The sequence below is a fragment of the Oncorhynchus kisutch genome, linkage group LG18, assembly GCF_002021735.2.
Source record: "Oncorhynchus kisutch isolate 150728-3 linkage group LG18, Okis_V2, whole genome shotgun sequence".
Lineage (NCBI taxonomy): Eukaryota > Metazoa > Chordata > Actinopteri > Salmoniformes > Salmonidae > Oncorhynchus > Oncorhynchus kisutch.
Genome location: NC_034191.2, coordinates 68492632 through 68514828, shown reverse-complemented (window position 1 = coordinate 68514828; position 22197 = coordinate 68492632). Strand labels below are relative to the sequence as shown.

General features: G+C 41.0%; 1 protein-coding gene across 1 annotated transcript; it reads right to left on the bottom strand.

The window, feature by feature from the left end:
• Nucleotides 1–3: 3 nt before the first annotated feature.
• Nucleotides 4–18009, bottom strand: LOC116354815 (zinc finger protein 354A). The gene is made up of 2 exons (XM_031796600.1): nucleotides 17415–18009; nucleotides 4–2871 (listed from the first exon to the last, which is right to left on the bottom strand). The coding sequence occupies exons 1-2, from the start codon at nucleotides 17700–17702 to the stop codon at nucleotides 1141–1143; spliced, it is 2019 nt and encodes a 672-aa protein (XP_031652460.1). The 5' UTR covers nucleotides 17703–18009; the 3' UTR covers nucleotides 4–1140.
• Nucleotides 18010–22197: the final 4188 nt, after the last annotated feature.

The following is a 22197-nucleotide window of genomic DNA, read 5'->3' as shown; positions in this document are numbered from 1 at the left end:
AAATACCATAGAAAGGCGTTTTATTCAGAGAGCATGTCAATAGTGTAGAGAACAAAGCATCAGACATTCAGTAATGGAACCAGTCGACATCAAAGTGCTCCTTGTTGGGCAGGGCTACAGTGTCATTCGGGTTCATCTCTATTGGCCAGAGAAAGTTCACTTGGCTTCCTATAGGACCAGAGAGTTGCTACTGTATACATGGAGTGTATTCAGTGAGGTGAAACATTCTTGTTGCAGACAGAAATGTAATAGAGTTGACACTATACCCTATCCACCATGACAGACAACCCATATGTTTCACAAAGTATTTGTTCTATACAAAACATTTCTATGGCTATGTTGCACCCACTAAACCTACCCATAGTGCTGTACTACTCACCCTGGACTACTGTAGGAAATAAACAAGTGCGGATAAAGAGAAAAGTGCAGAACCAGAAGGAAAAATGGATTAAACCTCAAAGGATCAGGAATGGTCTAATAATACATCTCAACACCAACATTAACTCAGAAGCACTAAATAACATTTTATAAATGTGTGACTATCCCATTTTACGTAAAGATAATTACAGTTAATGTTGTGTAAGACAACTCTATAGATTAAACTGAATTCTCTCTATATTAGATTATGGATAGAAGGCTAAATGCACATCATATAGGATATTATGGGGCTTATAAAGGGCTTACAACATTTTAAAGACACCTGGCCTTCAAGGTAACAGTGACAAACAAATACTGTACATATGGCTCAGTCTTTTCAGTTTCCATCTACGTGAGCTGGTACCTGTGTCTCACTGGGCCGGCTCCAGGGGGCCTGCTCTCACCTGGGGCCAAAGCCAGGCCACTGGTACTTTTCAGCTGGCATTTACATAATGGCTAACTGTGAACTTTAACACCTTCTCACAGAGCAACTGTTATGATGATGCAGAGGTTGTTGATTCTGCTACTACTGTCATTTCTGCTATTCGCTCTGTATCGATAAAACAGTTCATCTCCTGTAAAAACTAAGTACTAGATGTCTCTATTTAGAGGATTTGATCCCAGTCTCAGTGTTCTCCTGTACAGAAATAGTCACGGATAAAGTTCCCAGGTCAGTTTTTCATGTCAGAGGGAGGGGTATGGTTATGGGACAAAGAGGAGGGGTTAAAGCACAGATTGAGATTCTATTTCTTTGGTTATAAGTTCTTCTTTGATGTCTTGTAGATGGGCGTGGTTATCTTGTAGATGGGCGTGGTTATCTTGTAGAAGGGCGTGGTTCTCTTGTAGAGAGGCAGGGTTGTTGTGTAGAGGGTCTGTACTATGATTCATTGTATTATCAGGTTTATTGAGTTTCCCAGACTGCTGGTCTAGCTGCTCCTGGTTTCGTCTGAGAGAGTGGTTTCTCAGGTGGGCAGTGAGGCCCCTCTGGGTCAGCTGGTAGATGCGACACTCATAACAGTAGTAGGGTGTCACGGACAAGTGTCTAACCTGATGTTTTAGGAAGCTGTCGATTGAGTTAAAGGTTTTTCCACACTCCTCACAGTGTGGGACCCTGCCCGGGTGTTCCAAGTCATAGTGCTTTTTAGTTGTGTACTTTCGCAGGATCTCCAGGGAGCAGAAGGAGCAGCGGAACGTCAACTTGTGGACACTGGTATGACAACGAGAGTGCTTGTCCAGGCTAGTTTGATTTCTGTAGTATATGTTGCAGAGTGGGCAGAAGAATTTCTTCTTATGGCTGGGTTGGTATTGATTCTGCTGCACCTGGGCTGTCAGGTAAGCATCATAAGCCTTCATCTTCTGCTCCTGGGCTCCCTGGGATTTCTGGGCTTTCTGGGCTCCCTGGGATTTCTGGGCTTTCTGGGCTGTCAGGTAAGCATCATAAGCCTTCATCTTCTGCTCCTGGGCTCCCTGGGATTTCTGGATAGTCTCCAAGGCCGCCTTCTTCTTCTTGTCATCCTTTACACGGTGGAAGCGGATGTGAGTCCACAGGGACCTCTTAGTTGTGTAGTGTTTGGGGCAGAGTGGCACTGGGCAGGTGTATTTTGCATCATTGCAGCAGCCGGTCTTGTGCTCCATTAACTCACTTCGGGACTGGAAGGTGTTGCTGCACTGTGGGCAGCGGAACCCTGCCACTCTCTTCTTTCGCTTCTTCTCTTCTTCCTCCACAGTCTGACCTTTCTGTCTCTCCCGCTCTTCCTCCCTCGCCCTCTCTGCAATCATCTTCCACTCATCTTCCTCTGTTTTCTTCCTCTCTTGCTCCCATCTCCACCACTGCGGCCCCGGGAGCTTTTTCCGTCTCCCTTTTTTCACCCACATCCCTTCCATTCTGCCCTCTCCCCTCTCCTCTATCCTCCATCCCTCCTCCTCCTTCTCCTCCCCTAACACATATTCCCTCCATCCCTCCTCCTCCTCCTCCTCCTCCTCCTCCTCCCCTAACACATATTCCCTCCATTCCTCCTCCTCTGGTTTTGAGTTTTCTATCACAAACACCTCCACCTCATGCGCCGTCACATTCATTTTCTCCATCATCCATTCTTTCATTCTGCCCTTTCCCTTCATCCCCTCTTCCCTGTGAATCTCTGTTACCATGGCATCATAGCCTCCATCTTGGTGAGAGTGTGAGTATTCCATCCCATACTCTCCTCCCTCTTTCTTCCTTTCTCCTGTGTGTGAGTCTCCTATTTTCAACACTCTAATCTGGTCATAGCTCCCTGCAATGCTCGCGTCCTGCCCAACATTTTCCTCTTTGATTGAACTAAACGACTTCTTGATTGAACCCAACAAATTTTTTGAGCGATTCACCTGCGAGTCCACCTCCCTGTCCACTGGCTCCTCCTTGATGCCAGTCTTTTTTACTTCCAACATCCCAGTCCCATTTGCACTCTCAGCGGACACCTGTGAGATGGACAAGAAGTGTTTCATTATTTCATTTAAGTTACAGTGTTTGGGCTACACTTGGTTTAAGAAACTGTAGGCTAGGCCTGGAAGACACATTTTATATGGCCATAAAGTTTAAGAACATAAAAATACTATAAGAACAAAAAATATGATTTGTTGGTGGTGTGGAGTGGGAAAGGTGAAAGACATTAACTACTTAATTGGCGGCAAATGTTTAAAGCATTGCGCCGCCATCTTCTTTACTATAGGGCAATTCCATGGTAATAGAATTGTGCTGAAACTTAAATTGTTCACTTAAAATGTATGTCAGACAAAAACCCATCGATTTCAAAAGTTTAACAAACCATAAAACTATGCACAAGGACTACTTTTAAAGAAGTACACTGATTTTTACAATAACACATTTACTGGAAGAACTGTCAAGATGCCAAGTTTGGTCAAATCATTTTGGTAAAAGCTCTGTTTTTTGTGTGTCCACATTTTCCAAAACTGCCAAATATATGCTCCAGATTTAGACTGGACCAGACCAAATCTGAACCAATCACAGACGTTTATGTTTCACAAGTTTGTACAGACAAAGTACAGCACTCTTGAGTACAGTACATTGGTGTACTCAAATTTAGTGTGCTCTGTGTACTGTACAATACTCTACTTTTCTTTACTGTACTCTACTGTCCAAATTTGTGAACCCAACTGTCGTTTGTGACTACTACGATTTCCCATTGTAGCCAATTCAATTGCTGAAATTCCGTTACTGATTTGGTAACGGATTTCAAGTTCTAATCAATAAAAAAAATCCTAAACAAAATTGATTTCAGTAAAAACACTAACTAATTGATAGGCCTACCTTTACTTGTTACTTCTGTAAACTTTCACTATCCTTCGTCCTCATGAGGGAGAGAAATTAGAAAATATCTTAAAGATACAGTATGTGGATTTTTGGTAATGGAATTTCAAGGCACAGCGCAATGTTTCTTAAACTTACAAAAGGCAACATTTCGGCAAGTGTTAATATTAGTTGGCAACGGTCTTTACGTTAACATATTAACGTATTTTGATGTATTTCTAATACCTTTTAAGACTTTTTCTTGCAGATGTTTTCTAAGACCTCTTTTCCATCCGTTTGACCAGAAATCAAAGCCTTCGCTTATTAAAAAAATTTGGGATGGAGAATGGTTGAAAAATTTAAATATGCCTTAAAGCCCACACCAGTAGAAAGTAGAGGTCGACCGATTAATCGGGATGGCCGATTAATTAGGGCCGATTTCAAGTTTTCATAACAAATCGGTAATTGGCCTTTTTGGACGCCGATTATGGCCGATTACATTGCAATCCACGAGGAGACTGCGTGGCAGGCTGACCACCTGTTACGAGTGCAGCATCAAAAGAGCCTTGTGGCTGCAAGGAGCCAAGGTAAGTTGCTAGCTAGCATTAAACTTATCTTATAAAAAACAATCAATCAATCTTCACATAATCACTAGTTAACCTAGTAATATCATCATCCATATGTAGTTAACTAGCTTGTCCTGCGTTGCATATAATCAATGTGGTGCCTGTTAATTTATCATTGAATCACAGCTTACTTCAACTTCGCCAAACAGGTGATGATTTAACAAAAGCACATTCGTGAAAAAGAACAATCGTCGCACAAATGTGTCTAACCATAAACATCAATGTCTTTCTTAAAATCAATACAAAGTATATATTTTTTAAACTTGCATATTTAGTTAAAAGAAATTCATGTTAGCAGGCAATATTAACTAGGGAAATTGTGCCACTTCTCTTGCGTTCAGTGCAAGCAGAGTCAGGGTATATGCCGCAGTTTGGGCTGCCTGGCTAGTTGAGAAGTGTGTGAAGACCATTTCTTCCTAACAAAGACAAATTAATTTGCCAGAATTTTACATAATGATATAACATTGAAGGTTGTGCAATGTAACAGCAATATTTAGACTTAGGTTTGCCACCCTTTCTATAAAATACAGAACGGTTCGAAATGATGCTCTTATTTCTGTGTGTTTATTATGTTAGAATTAAGTCTATGATTTGATAGAGCAGTCTGACTGAGCGGTGGTAGGCAGCAGCAGGCTCGTAAGCATTCATTCAAACAGTACTTTACTGCATTTGCCAGCAGCTCTTAACAATGCTTGAAGCACAGCACTGTTTATATGACTTCAAGCCTATCAACTCCAGAGATTAGGCTGGCAATACTAAAGTGCCTATAAGAACATCCAATAGTCAAAGATAAATGAAATACAAAATGGTACAGAGAGAAATGGTTGGCGGGTCATAATTCCTATAATAACTTGCGGCTGAACTTGAAAGGGGTTTCTTTGTTATTTTACCGTTCATGTCTTCCATAGAGAATGTCTTTATCTACTTCAAATATGGTCTGTGTTTCGTGCAGGCATACACTGCCTCAGCTTTTTGATACTCATGTAAATCTCACTAGAATAAGGTAACGTTTGTCAACATATTTTCATAAATCCACTCTACAAAAAATATTTGCATATATTTAGCCAATATTGATCAGAGTTACCTTATCCTATGGATATCTACACAGTTATCAAATTGGCAAGGTGTTGTAAACCTAAACGAAACACAGACCTTATTTGAAGTGAATCTAAAAACATCCTGTGGAATAAATGAATGAATTAACCGCCTTTCAGATTTATTTTGCTGGAAGGTATCATGGGAATTATGACTCACACTTTGGTAGTCAATTATTACCATGCACATTATTAAAATAGGATTTCCTGCATATAGAAATGACAGTTTTTGTTTTCAACATTCATCATAGGTAACTTAAACTCTAGTTTTATGATTCAAACAGTTGAGAGTATGTGTCTCCTAGCAGACACTTCAGTATCCTTGTCACTTCAGAGAGCTGTGCGTGTGTGTGTACAATTATATTAATTTTACAGTTGGCAGAGAAAAGCAGAGAACCAGTGTGGGACTATTACATTGAATTGGCACCAGGGAAAGCAAGGTGTCTTATTTGTGATAAAGAGATCAGCAACGGCTAAATCAAAACATACCACTAACCTGGGGAATCACCTTAGGAACACCCATCCAAAAGCCCATAAGGAATCACCTTAGGAACACCCATCCAAAAGCCCATAAGGAATCACCTTAGGAACACCCATCCAAAAGCCCATAAGGAATCACCTTAGGAACACCCATCCAAAAGCCCATAAGGAATCACCTTAGGAACACCCATCCAAAAGCCCATAAGGAATCACCTTAGGAACAACCATCCAAAAGCCCATAAGGAAGCAATGATGAAAAAATTATGATTTATCCTTTTTCACAAGGAAAAAGGATACAGACACATCAGACATCGCAGGCTACAATCTTACAACTGTTTAATAAACAAGCAAAATGGCCAAGAAGATGGATGAAGCAATTATTGAGATGATTGCCACTGACAACCAGCCATTCACAGTGGTGTCTGATGTTGGTTTTCCGAGGCTGAACCCCGGTACAGGATCAAAGATGAAAAATTATACCGTGCAGAAATGATAGATAAAACACATTAAAAAGAGTTGTGATGAAAGTGAAGAATCTGGTGGCACCAGTGAACGCTCCACACATGGCATTCACAACTGACTGCTGGTCAGGCACTACAGAGTAGAGTCCCTGATAAGCCTTACTGGACATATCATTGACAATATTTGGACAAGAAAGCAGGTTGTGCTGAAAGTCAAGACTGTGACTGGATCACAAACAGGAAACTACATCAGAGAGATGTTTTTGATCATGTTGGAATACTGTGAAATCCACACAGAACGTGTAGTGTTGGTCCTCAGGGACAGTGGGGCAAACATGGTGAAAGGTATGAGACTGGCAGAGCTTCCAGACTTCAGCTGCAGTGCACACACCCTACAGCTTGTAATCAATGATGGCCTATCCAGTCAGAGAGCTGTGCTAGACATTATTGTCATGTTGAAGAGCTGTGAATCTCACTTTGACCACTCTGTACTGGCTGTTAGAGCCGATTTGGACATATTTGTATAAAAGACAGAACATACAGAGCTCCATGTACATTTGTGTAAATATATAAAATATTAATGTACATGATGAAATATTAGGTACCTTTATGATTTATATTTACCTGATTGAGATATATTCATTTGTTGTTAGTGTAACTCAGTTTTGCCCCCCCCCCCCCTTGCCCATTCATTGTATTGTGGTAAGTGTGTTAGGATAAAGGCAGGAAGTTGGGCCTTCGGGGGAGTCCTTGCTAGATGCGGGAGCGGTATAGTTTTTTGACCATACAGACATACATACATACATACATACAAGTCATATTATGTATTTTCCATATCAAGTAATCTATGCTTTAAGTTGATTGGATAATCATTTCTTTGTTAGATATAAGAAGAATAAACATTTTTGTTGCACCATATCCCTGGATGGCATTGAATGTTTGGCCGTTTGGAAACCTTGAGTGTGGACTGTATACTTACCAAACAACCCCGTTTCAGGCTTGGGCAGTGGCTATGGTAAAGAGGAAAGGAAGCCACTACACTGGCCAAACAGAGGCTGAGGGCCATTCAGGAAGATTTTGGCCTTCCCAAACACAGCATCATCCAAGAAGTTCAAACTCGCTGGAACTCAACACTACACATGTTACAGAGGATGTTTGAACAGAGGCGTGCACTGAATGTGTATGCAGGTGAATACGGACACAGTGGGACATTGTCTCTAACCTAATTGAGACTCTGGCACCTATGGAGGAGGTGACACTGGAGATGAGCCACTTCATCAGCTCTACAGCAGCATGCATCATCCCCAGTGTGTCGGTGCTGAAGAGGAGTCTGACCTACTAAGGAGTCCAAATCCCAGAGCCACAGCAGAATGAACTAGTGAAGAGGAGGACCCAGATCTAGGTGCAAAGAGGCAAAGAGTCCAAGATCAGCCACCCAGTCTGGTGGACAGCCTCTACGCTAGAATCCTTGGAAGCCAAGAGGGCAGGGCTGGAGTCCAGTGCAGTTTTTAAATGGAGTTGGAGCGTTACCTCACAGAGCCTGTCATTGACAGAAAGATTGCCTTGTCTTTGGAGTGGTGGAAGCAGAATGAGGACAGACTTGAATCACTTGCTCCACTGGCAAAGAAGTTTCTGTCCCCCACCTTCTTCGGTCCCAAGTAGAGGTCGACCGATTCTGATTTTTCAACGCCGATACGGATACCGATTATTGGAGGACCCCAAAAAACAATACCGATTTAATTGGACAATTTTTTTTATGTATTTATTTATTTATAATAATGACAAAATAAGTGTTAATTCAGTATTGTTGTAATTGACTTGATATAATACATCAATCTAATCAATTTAGCCTCAAATAAATAATGAAACATGTTCAATTTGGTTTAAATAATGCAAAAACAAAGTGTAGGAGAAGAAAGTAAAAGTGCAATATGTGCCATGTAAAAAAAGCTAAGTTCCTTGCTCAGAACATGAGAACATATGAAAGCTGGTGGTTTCTTTTAACATGAGTCTTCAATATTCCCAGGTAAGTAGTTTTAGGTTGTAGTTATTATAGGACTATTTCTCTCTATACCATTTGTATTTCATATACCTTTGACTATTGGATGTTCTTATAGGCCCTTTAGTATTGCCAGTGTAACAGTATAGTTTCGTCCCTCTCCTCGACAACAGCCACCCTTGAAGCATCATTACCCATCGCTCCACAAAAGCCGCGGCCCTTGCAGAGCAAGGGGAACAACTACTTCAAGGTCTCAGAGCGAGTTATGTCACCGATTGAAACACTATTAGTGCGCACACCGCCACCTAGCTAGCCATTCCCCATTGGTTACACCAGCCTAATCTTGGGAGTTGATAGGCTTGAAGTCATAAACAGCTCAATGCTTGAAGCACAGGGAAGAGCTGCTGGCAAACGCACGAAAGTGCTGTTTGAATGAATGCTTACGAGCCTGCTGCTGCCTACCACCGCTCAGTCAGACTGCTCTATCAAATATCAAATCATAGACTTAATTATAACATAATAATTACACACAGAGTCTTAAGTCATTAATATGGTCAAATCTGGAAACTATCATTTAGAAAATGACACAATTTCCCGAGTTAAAATAAATTAATGTTAGCAGGCAATATTAACTAAATATGCAGGTTTAAAAATATATACTTGTGTATTGATTTTAACAAAGTTAGTTTATGGTTAGGTGCACATTGGTGCAACGACAGTGCTTTTTTCGCGAATGCGCTTGTAAATAACCATTTGGTGAAGTAGGCTATGATTCAATAATAAATTAACAGGCACTGCATCGATTATATGCAATGCAGGACAAGCTAGATAAACTAGTAATATCATCAACCATGTGTAGTTAACTAGTGATTATGTTAAGATTGATTATTTTTATAAGATACGTTTAATGCTAGCTAGCACCTTTCCGTGGCTCCTTGCTGCACTCGCATAACAGGTAGTCAGCCTGCCACGCAGTCTCCTCGTGGAGTGCAATGTAATCGGCCGTGATCGGTGTCCAGAAATGCAGATTACCGATTGTTATGAAAACTTGAAATCGGACCGAATTAATCGGCCATTCCGATTAATCGGTCGACCTCTAGTCCCAAGTGAGAGTGTTCAGTGAGGTGGGGATCATTTACGATAAGTGGAGGAGCAGACTGACAGGGGAATATGCAGACAAGCTCTGCTTTTTGCACTACAACCTAAAACATCTTACCTGAGAATTTTGAAGACTCATGTTAAAAGGAACCACCAGCTTTCATATGTTCTCATGTTCTGAGAAAGGAACTTAAATGTTAGCTTTTTTACATGGCACATATTGCACTTTTACTTACCTCTCCAACACTGTTTTTGCATTATTTAAACCAAATTGAACATGTTTCATTATTTACAGTGCCTTGAGAAAGTATTCGGCCCCCTTGAACTTTGCGACCTTTTGCCACATTTCAGGCTTCAAACATAAAGATATAAAACTGTATTTGTTTGTGAAGAATCAACAACAACACAATCATGAAGTGGAACAACATTTATTGGATATTTCAAACTTTTTTAACAAATCAAAAACTGAAAAATTGGGCGTGCAAAATTATTCAGCCCCCTTAAGTTAATACTTTGTAGCGCCACCTTTTGCTGCGATTACAGCTGTAAGTCGCTTGGGGTATGTCTCTATCAGTTTTGCACATCGAGAGACCGAAATTTTTTCCCATTCCTCCTTGCAAAACAGCTCGAGCTCAGTGAGGTTGGATGGAGAGCATTTGTGAACAGCAGTTTTCAGTTCTTTCCACAGATTCTCGATTGGATTCAGGTCTGGACTTTGACTTGGCCATTCTAACACCTGGATATGTTTATTTTTGAACCATTCCATTGTAGATTTTGCTTTATGTTTTGGATCATTGTCTTGTTGGAAGACAAATCTCCGTCCCAGTCTCAGGTCTTTTGCAGACTCCATCAGGTTTTCTTCCAGAATGGTCCTGTATTTGGCTCCATCCATCTTCCCATCAATTTTAACCATCTTCATGATGCTGCCACCACCATGTTTGACAGTGGGGATGATGTGTTCAGGGTGATGAGCTGTGTTGCTTTTACGCCAAACATAACGTTTTGCATTGTTGTCAAAAAGTTCAATTTTGGTTTCATCTGACCAGAGCACCTTCTTCCACATGTTTGGTGTGTCTCCCAGGTGGCTTGTGGCAAACTTTAAACAACACTTTTTATGGATATCTTTAAGAAATGGCTTTCTTCTTGCCACTCTTCCATAAAGGCCAGATTTGTGCAATATATGACTGATTGTTGTCCTATGGACAGAGTCTCCCACCTCAGCTGTAGATCGCTGCAGTTCATCCAGAGTGATCATGGGCCTCTTGGCTGCATCTCTGATCAGTCTTCTCCTTGTATGAGCTGAAAGTTTAGAGGGACGGACAGGTCTTGGTAGATTTGCAGTGGTCTGATACTCCTTCCATTTCAATATTATTGCTTGCACAGTGCTCCTTGGGATGTTTAAAGCTTGGGAAATCTTTTTGTATCCAAATCCGACTTTAAACTTCTTCACAACAGTATCTCGGACCTGCCTGGTGTGTTCCTTGATCTTCATGATGCTCTCTGCGCTTTTAACGGACCTCAGACTATCACAGTGCAGGTGCATTTATACGGAGACTTGATTACACACAGGTGGATTGTATTTATCATCATTAGTCATTTAGGCCAACATTGGATCATTCAGAGATCCTCACTGAACTTCTGGAGGGAGTTTGCTGCACTGAAAGTAAAGGGGCTGAATAATTTTGCACGCATGTTAAAAAAGTTTGAAATATCCAATAAATGTCGTTCCACTTCATGATTGTGTCCCACTTGTTGTTGATTCTTCACAAAAAAATACAGTTTTATATCTTTATGTTTGAAGCCTGAAATGTGGCAAAAGGTCGCAAAGTTCAAGGGGGCCAAATACTTTCACAAGGCACTGTATTTGAGACTAAATTGATTTTATTAATGTATTATATTAAGTAAAAATGAAAGTGTTCATTCAGTATTGTTGTAATTGTCATTATTACAAATATATATATAATATATAAAAAATTGTCTGATTAATCAGTATCGTTTTTTTTGGTCCTCTAATAAATCGGTATCTTTTTGTATCCAAATCCGACTTTAAACTTCTTCACAACAGTATCTCGGACCTGCCTGGTGTGTTCCTTGATCTTCATGATGCTCTCTGCGCTTTTAACGGACCTCAGACTATCACAGTGCAGGTGCATTTATACGGAGACTTGATTACACACAGGTGGATTGTATTTATCATCATTAGTCATTTAGGCCAACATTGGATCATTCAGAGATCCTCACTGAACTTCTGGAGGGAGTTTGCTGCACTGAAAGTAAAGGGGCTGAATAATTTTGCACGCATGTTAAAAAAGTTTGAAATATCCAATAAATGTCGTTCCACTTCATGATTGTGTCCCACTTGTTGTTGATTCTTCACAAAAAAATACAGTTTTATATCTTTATGTTTGAAGCCTGAAATGTGGCAAAAGGTCGCAAAGTTCAAGGGGGCCAAATACTTTCACAAGGCACTGTATTTGAGACTAAATTGATTTTATTAATGTATTATATTAAGTAAAAATGAAAGTGTTCATTCAGTATTGTTGTAATTGTCATTATTACAAATATATATATAATATATAAAAAATTGTCTGATTAATCAGTATCGTTTTTTTTGGTCCTCTAATAAATCGGTATCGGCGTTGAAAAATCATAAAAATCGGTCGACCTCTAGTAGAAAGCCACTTTTTCTAGCTGAAAGACGATGGCCAGAGCTTACCCAAGATGCTGCACAACAACTTAAGTTGGGCTTGAAGTGACAAACCCGAACTCCACGCTTCGTGCAAATTCATGCCAATGCCTTATCTTTTCCTATGAAATTATGTGTAAATTATTTTTAGCCTCGGTTTCGTTTCAGGGCTGGGTTTTATTTGAATGGTACCACCCACCAGCATGGTATTGTTTATTAATCATAAACACCTGCAAAGTTTGAGTCGCAACAGAGCTGAGCAATATAATAGATAACCTTTGGCAACAGCAAAGATGAATGGATAATTAAGCAATAAATGCAGGAGTGGGTGTGGTATAATTACATTGGTAACCAGTTTATAATATCAATAAGGCACCTCGGGGGTTTGTGGTACATGGCCAATATACCACGGCTAAGGGCTGTTCCTACGCACGGCGCAAGGTGGAGTGCCTGGACACAGTCCTTAGCTGTGGTATATTGGCCATGTACCACAAACCTCTGAGGTGCCTTATTGATATTATAAACTGGTTACCAATATAATTAGAGCAGTTAAAATACATAGTCATACCCCTGATATACGGTCTGATATACCAGGCTGTCAGCCAATCAGCATTCAAGGCTCGAACCACCCAGTTTATAAATGAAGATACACTATATACACAAAAGTATGTGGACACCCATTCAAATGAATTGATATATCTATTTCAGCCACACATTGGCAGTAAAATGCCTTACTGAAGAGCTCAGAGACTTTCAACGTGGCACCGTCATTGGATGCCACCTTTCCAACAAGTCAGTTTGTCAAACTTCTGCCTTGCTAGAGCTGCCCCGGTCAACTGTAAGCACTGTTATTGTGAAGTGGAAACGTCTAGGAGCAACAACGGCTCAACTGCAAAGTGGTAGGCCACACAAGCTTACAGAACAGTACCTGAGTGCTGAAGCTCGTAAAAATTGTCTGTCCTCGGTTGCAACACTCTACCAAGTTCCAAAATGCCTCTGGAAGCAACGTCAACACAAGAACTGTTCGTCGGGACGTTCATGAAATGGGTTTCCATGGCCGAGCAGCTACACACAAGCCTAAGATCACCATGCGCAATACCTAGCATTGGCTGGAGTGGTGTAAAGCTCGCAGCCATTGACCAGTGGAAACTCATTCCCTGGAGTGATGAATCACGCTTCACCATCTGGCAGTCCGACGGATGAATCTGTGTTTGGTGGATGCCAGGAGAAGGCTACCTGCCCCAATGCATAGCGCCAGCTGTACAGTTTCGTAGAGGAGGAATAATGGTCTGGGGCTGTTTTTCATGTTTCGGCCTAGGCCCCTTAGCTCCAGCGAAGGGAAATCTTAGCACTACAGCATACAATTTCATTCTAGACGATTCTGTACTTCCAACTTTGTGGCAACAGTTTGGGGAAGGCCCTATTTCAGCATGAAAATGCCCCACGTACAAAGCGAGGTCCATACAGAAATGGTTTGTCGAGATCGATGTGGAACAACTTGACTGCCCTGCACAGAGCCCTGACCTCAACCCCATCAAACACCTTTGGGATGAATTGGAACTCCGACTGTGAGCCAGGCCTAATCGCCCAACATCAGTGGCCGACCTCACTCTTGTGGTTGAATGGAAGCAAATCCCTGCAGCATGTTCCAACATCTTGTGGAAAGCCTTCCCAACAGAGTGGAGGCTATTATAGCAGCAAAGGGGGGACCAACTCAATATTAATGCCCATGATTTTGGAATGAGATGTTCGATGAGCAGGTAGCGACATTCTTTCGGTCATGTAGTGTAGTTCACTCAGGCCGTTTACCATTGAAGAAAATGGTCAGTTCCGGGTCTTTCATAGACAGGTTGGTTGTTTAGCAACAGAAACGATGCGCACAACCATGGGGCAAAACAGATGAGGTTGGCTTCGATTGTTGACAACATGTAAGCTATATTTCGTCTCCAATGTTAATTGAGAACATAAATACATTTGCACAATGACCACTTGTTGTCTCTTAAATATATTGTTACAGTTGTTGGTTAGCTAGCTAGAGAATTTTAGACATATTAGCATTGACATGAAATCAGTCAAAACACCTCAAATTAAGACATGGTATCAATAACGAGCCACTTATGATTCCTCACATGGCAGTTTCTTGTCATTCTTGCTACCAATCTGGCCATCCGGAATCACAACAACAGGCTGACTTCTGCCCCATGGAAGCGCGCACATTGTTTTGGTGACGTTGTCAGCCAACCCATCTATAGACATCAATGCAATAGCAGCTGGGTCTGCTATAAAAAAAAGTCAATGGGGTGTCTCTTTTCCCCCTCTGTCTCTGGCTACAGCTTTTTACTGGCTGCCTGAGAGCCATGGAGCAAATTAAAATAGGTTGCACCCCCACATTTTCACCAGAAACTTATCATAATCTATTGGAAATTTAAAGTTTCACTTATTTTGCTCAAGTCTGTCTAAAAATATATATGGTAAATGGTCAAATTGCATGTGATATGCATTTTGGAAGCCTGCTCCCCCAAGATGAATGGTTTTGGCCACACTCCACTGCTTTGACTGATGCAGCTAGAAATCAAGTGTCTATCCTACACTGAACAAAAATATAAATGCAACATGCAACAATTTCAAAGATTTGACTGAGTTAAAGTTATTTTAAGATGCGTGTATTGTTAGATATTACTGCACTGTTGGAGCTAGGAACACAAGCATTTCACTACACCACAATAACATCTGCTAAATATGTGTATGTGACCAATACGATTTGATTTAGATTTATAAGGAAATCCATCAATTGAAATAAATGCATTAGGCTCTAATCTTTGGATTTCACATGACTGGGAATACAGATATGCATCTGTTTGTCACAGATACCTGTAAAAATGTTTTCAATAGGGCGTGGATCAAAAGGACAGTCAGTATATGGTGTGACTTACCTCATTCAGAGTCACATCTCCTTCGCATAGAGTTGCTCAGGCTGTTGATTGTAGCCTGTGGGATATTGTCCCACTCTTCGTCCATGGCTGTGCAAATTTTCTGGATATTGGCAGGAACTGGAACACGCCCTCACACACGTTGATTCAGAGCATCCCAAACATGCTTTAATGGGTGACATGTCCAGTGAGTATGCAGGCCATGGAAGAACTGGGACATTTTCAGCTTCAAGGAATTGTGTACAGATGGGGGCTGTGTATTATCATGCTATAACATGAGGTGATAGCGGCGGATAAATGGCACGAACAATGGGCCTCATGATCCCGTCACGGTAATTCTTTGCATTCAAATTGCCATTGATAAAATGCAATTGTGGTCCATAGCTTATGTCTGCCCATACCATAACCCCACCATGGGGCACTCTGTTCACAACGTTGACATCAGCAAACCGATCGCCCACACAACGCCATACACGCGCATGTCTGACATCTGCACGGGTATAGTTGAAACCGTAATTCATCTGTGAAGAGCACACTTCGCCAGCGTGCCAGTAGCCATCGAATGTGAGCATTTGCCCACTGAAGTCGGTTATGATGCCGAACTGCAGTCAGGTCAAGACTCTGGTGAGGATGACGAGCATGCAGATGAGCTTCCCTAAAATGTTTTTTTTTACAGTTTGTGCAGAAATTCTTTGGTTGTGCAAACCAACAGTTTTATCAGTTGTCAGCGTGGCTGGTCTCAGACGATGTTGCAGGTGAAGAAGCCAGATGTGGAGGTCCTGAGCTGGAGCGGTTTCACATGGTCTGCGGTTGTGAGGCCGGTTGGACGTACTGCCAAATTCTCTAAAACAATGTTGGAGGTGGCTTATGGTAGAGAAATTAACATTACATTATCTGGCAACAGCTCTGGTGGACATTCCTGCAGTCAGTATACCAATTGCACACCCCTCAAAACTTGAGACATCTGTGGCATTGTGTTGTGTGACAAAACTGCACATTTGAGTGGCCTTTTAATGTCCCCAGCACAAGGTGCTCCTGTGTAAATATCATGCTGTTTAATCAGCTTCTTGATATTCCACATCGGTCAGGTGGATGGATTATCTTGGCAAAGGAGAAATGCTCACTAACAGGGGTGTAAGCAAATTTGTGCAAAAAATTTGAGATAAATCCACTTTTTGTGAGTATAGAACATTTCTGGGAACTTTTATTTCAGCTCATGAAACATGGGACCAACACTTCACATGTTGTGTTTCTATTTCTGTTCAGTGAATAATGAAAAGGCACCCGTGAAAGATTATGCTTTGTGTCCGATGCGCTCAAGGTGTTACATAGAATTTGCGGCGTACATCATGAGTAAAGTCATTGTAGCCTGTCATTTCACTTCCCCTAGCTGTGAGAACCATGGCCTCACGAGCCTACCAAAGGTTGCACTGTGCCCATTACATTGTAGAAAAATGTGTCTAGTCCGAACGGTTCAGGCTATCCATATTACCAGAGCTTCATCTTATTCTTTCTATGGAGAATTTGCAGCGGCAATCTATGGAAGATGTCAATAGATGGCAAAGCCCAAGATAGTGGTTTCCCCTATCCATCTGTGGCAAAGTTCTCTACATGCTTATGACAAATCCAGCTCCAGAACCAGCAATAGCCAAGCTGGCTGTATGCGTCATTCTTTCGGAGATAGAACCTAAAAGACCATTTCAACTTATAGGACTGGAATTACGTGGAAATAGTGTCAGCTTTGCTCTCTGGTGGGGGCCTAATCCTTTGAACTTCACATGTTAGTGCTCATGGGTCCTTGTACATGGAAAAGATCTATAACCTTTTCAGCATACTCTCTTGATTAAAGATGCACCCCGGGATCTTAAGCACAACAAATTCGTAACACATTGCACTAATTGGATTCGTAACAGATCACACTAATGAAAAAAATCATATGATATCATACAAATGACAAAATTCTTAACATATCACACAAATGGATGACATTGTATGCAAAAAGCGGGGCCAATTTTGGCTTATGAGCACCACTTTAAAAACTACTGGCTGAAATTATACAAAAATTTGAGAGTGCATCTTTAACTTATTCGCCTATAGTATACAATCTTTAATTAACTTACCAGCCTATAATATACTGTCTTCGATTAATTTACTAGCATATAGTATTCTTACTAGCCTATAGTAGATTGTCTGATTAACTTACTAGCCTGTAGAATACTGTATTTGATGCAGTAGCCTACACAAGTTTAGGTTGGATCCAATGTTACATTAGTTAAGTTTCATAAAACACATACAGATTTACAAAGTTGTAGGCTAGCCTCTTAGCGCAAATATACTCACTGTGTGTTGCCGATACGCCGATGTTTTATCAGTGGAATAAATCGTTGGGACTGCGTCAAGATTTAATATTAACCTCGTGGTGAAACCGAGATCAAGTTTTGTGAAGCACTCTTCTGTAAAGTGGTCGCCACATAAACGGGACACAACTGGAATATTCTCTCCCGAGTTGCTTTCATTAATAAACTGTAGCCACTGTTGACGTCTCTGTGGTTCCTCTGGTAAACTGTAATGAATAATTGCGTCCGATTTATTGGCGCATCCTCTAACAATGCATCTATGGATTTCCATTTGGTGCTTTTCTTTAGCCAGTTATTTTCTCATGAAACAGCCAAATTTGATATACCTTTTAGCTACTCATTTTTTCGTCACCACTGACCCAGATTGTTGTGCTCTTTGCTAGCCAACTGTTAGCAACAACAACCAAGTTAGCATTGTGGCTAAGCTGTCTACAGTGTTGAGTCAATAATTAATATCCGCACTTGGACTTTACAGATTCTCTCTATTTGTCTATGCCGTTTGAACAGTGGTGAATATGTGTACAATCATATTTTTCAGGTACTAAAATGCTAATTAATGGATTGCAAAAATAGCTAGGAGGTTGCAACTTCTTATGTTTTTGTAACAGAATAGGCGCACGGTCGCCACCTTCTGTAGTGGAGTGTTTCTGCTGAACGACCATTTACTCGAGGCTATATTATTTTCCTCAAATGTATTAATACATAAATGTATATTGAATTGATTGGCTTGATTATTCTAAACACGTACACAGTTCCAGCGTATGAATATGTTAAAATATTAGTAAAAAACATTCCATATATGTTTCCACTGTGTCTGGTACATTCACATTGCCAGGAAAGTTTGCCCATTCTACATTTACACATATATTTTCAAATTAACATAATACAATTTAAACGTGTACTATTATTGCCCCTTCCGATACTGATATAATCAAAGAAAGACAGTAGCTAGCTAGCACAAAATATAATTTAAATCAACTGTGCTTGGCATAGCTCCAGTTCTCTCAGTGGTTTGCTGTTTCACCATGTGTAAATAAAACGTTATAATGCTGTAGGAAATGACATGCGTTTACCAGTACACCAGCGGTGAATTGGTTTTACGTCAATTCTGTAGGGAGAAATTGGCCAGTTTTTCTTATTCAATATTGTTCATACAGCAGTAAGCGACAACACATCACCACGGGACGAAAATAAGATCTGAGCTGTAAAAAAAATATGCCCAAGAACAAAGGTAAAGCGTTAGAATTGCCGTCTTTTCCCGTAATGTGTGGCTATCTCTGTCCGGCATCTCTGACTAGCTACACGCATTGAAAACGTGACACAATTGAATCAAAGACCCTAACCTTCTAGTTTAGCTAGCTAACCAGCATAATGTCTAGTTAACCAGTAACTAGCTAGAGTTCATGTTCAGAAGTAATGGTACGTACAAGCTAGCTAAGTGAAGTTTACAGCAGCCAGCTCGCTATATTGTATTTTTTAAGTGGAGCAAATTAATATAATTCTGTCGTTTAGCTAACTAAGTTAACCGGTTTGCTCATCACTCACGATACTAACACAGGCATTTAGATGGTAGATAATGTTATTTATTCAGTTTACAACACCCATTCACACCCCAGTCAACTGGTTACACTTGCCTGAAGAAATTTAACAGGAAGGTTTCAAGTACTGGCTGTAGTAGGCCATATGGCTTATCTGCGGTCTGTATTCCTGTAAAACATCGTCACATGTTGCTATAACACATGTTCCTCTTGTAGATTATGATACAGGGAGAGAGGAATGTGGGGTTCACATCACAGCCTAAAATGGTAAACTCAGCAAAAAAGAAGAAGAAACGCCCTCACTGTCAACTGCGTTTATTTTCAGCAAACTTAACATGTGTAAATATTTGTATGAACATAACAAGATTCAACAACTGAGACAAACTGAACAAGTTCCACAGACATGTGACTAAGAGAAATGGAATAATGTGTCCCTGAACAAAGGGGGTCAAACTCAAAAGTAACAGTCAGTATCTGGTGTGGCCACCAGCTGCATTAAGTACAGCAGTGCATCTCAGCCTCATGGACTACACCAGATTTGCCAGTTCTTGCTGTGAGATGTTACCCCACTCTTCCACCAAGGCACCTGCAAGTTCCCGGACATTTCTGGGGGGGAATGGCCATAGCCCTCACCCTCCAATCCAACAGGTCCCAGACATGCTCAATGGGATTGAGATCTGGGCTCTTCGCTGGGCATGGCAGAACACTGACATTCCTGTCTTGCAGGAAATCATGCACAGAACGAGCAGGATGGCTGGTGGCATTGTCACGCTGGAGGGTCATGTCAAGATGAGCTTGCAAGAAGGGTACCACATGAGGGAGGATGACTTCCCAGTAATGCACAGCGTTGAGATTGCCTGCAATGACAACAAACTCAGTCCAATGATTCTGTGACACACCGCCCCAGACCATACAGATCCTCCACCTCCAAATCGATCCCACTCCAGAGTACAGGCCTCGGTGTAACGCTCATTCCTTCGACGATAAACGTGAATCTGACCATCACCCATGGTGAGACAAAACCGCGACTCGTCAGTGAAGAGCACTTTTTGCCAGTCCTGTCTAGTCCAGCGACGGTGGGTTTGTGCCTATAGGCGACGTTGTTGCCAGTGATGTCTGGTGAGGACTTGCCTTACAACAGGCCTACACGCCCTCAGTCCAGCCTCAGTTTATTGCGGACAGTGTGAGCACTGATGGAGGGATTGTGCGTTCCTGGTGTAACTCGGGCAGTTGTTGTTGCCGTCCTGTACCTGTCCCGTAGGTGTAATGTTCAGATGTACCTATCCTGTGCAGGTGTTGTTACACATGGTCTGTCACTGCGAGGACGATCAGCTGTCCGTCCTGTCTCACTGTAGTGCTGTTTTCGGTGTCTGACTGTACAGACATTGCAATTTATTGCCCTGGCCACATCTGCAGTCCTCATACCTCCTTGCAGCATGCCTAAGGCACATTCACTCAGATGAGCAGGGACCCTGGGCATCTTTATTTGGGTGTTTTTCAGAGTCATTAGAAAGGCCTCTTTTGTGCTCTATATTTTTATAACTGTGACCTTTAATTGTAAGCTGTTAGTGTCTTAACGACCATTCCACAGGTGCATGTTCATTATTTATTTATTTATTGTTCAATGAACAAGCATGGGAAACCGTGTTTAAACCCTTTACAATGAAGATCTGTGAAGTTACTTGAATTATCTTTGAAAGACAGGGTCCTGAAACGGGGACGTTTCTTTTTTTGCTGAGTTTATTTAGGTTAGCTAGCTATTGGGCTCAATAATCACAGGTCAAGGGGAAACTCAATACCTTTACCTTACATAGCTACTGTAGTTAAATACACTTCCAGAACCTTCAGAAAGTATTCATACCTCTTGACTTATTCCACATTTAGTTGTTACAGCCTGAATTCAAAGTTGATAAAATGTTGCTTATTTTCTCACCAACTACACACAATACCCCAAAATGACAAAGTTAAAACAACATGTTATTAGAAATGCACATTTATTGAGTTTGTTGTTACAGCCTTAAGAATGTCTTTCTGGGTTAGTCTCTGAGCTTTGCACACCTGGATTGTACAATATTTGCACATTTTTCTTCTTAGAATTCTTCAAGCTCTGTCAAGTTGGTTATTGATCATTGCTAAACAGCCATTTTCAAGTCTTGCAATAGATTTTAAAGCCGATTTTTAAATCAGAACTGTAACTAGGCCACTTAGAAACATTCAATGTCGTCTTGGTAAGCAACTCCAGTGTATATTTGGCCTTGTGTTTTAGGTTATTGTCCTGCTGAAAGGTGAATTTGTCTCCCAGTCTCTGTTGGAAAGCAGACTGAACCATGTTATTTTCACATATAGAAATAACATTTCTTTCAATACACAGACAGTATTGTGGAATAACTACAATGTTGTTGATCTGTCCTCAGTTTCTCCTATCACAGCCATTGAACTCAAACTGTTTTAAAATCACCATTGGCCGCATGGTGAAATCCCTGAGCGGTTTCCTTTAGAGGTTGACCGATTATGATTTTTCAACGCTGATACTGATTATTGGAGGACCAAAAAAAGCAGATACCGATTAATCGGACAACTTATTTTTATTTATTTATTTGTAATAATTACAATTTACAACAATACTGAATGAACACCTTTATTTTAACTTAATATAATACATCAATCAAATCAATTTAGCCTCAAATAAATAATGAAACATGTTCATTTGGTTTAATTAATGCAAAAACAAAGTGTTGGAGAAGAAAGTAAAAGTGCAATATGTGCCATGTATAAAAAGCTAACGTTTAAGTTCCTTGCTCAGAACATGAGAACATATGAAAGCAGGTGGTTCCTTTTAAGGTGAGTTCAACATTCCCAGGTAAGAAGTTTTAGGTTGAGGTTGTTATAAATATAGGACTTTCTCTATACCATTTGTATTTCATTAACCTTTGACTATTGGATGTTCTTATAGGCACTTCAGTATTGCCAGTGTAACAGTATAGCTTCTGTCCCTCTCCTCGCCCCTACCTGGGCTCGAACCAGGAACACATCGACAACAGCCACCCTCGAAGCATCGTTACCCATCGCTCCACAAAAGCAGCGGCCCTTGAAGAGCAAGGGGAACAACTACTCCAAGGCTCAGCGCGAGTGACGTTTGAAACGCTATTAACGCGTACCCCGCTAACTAGTTAGCCATTTCACATAGGTTACACCAGCCTAATCTCGGGAGTTGATAGGCTTGAAGTC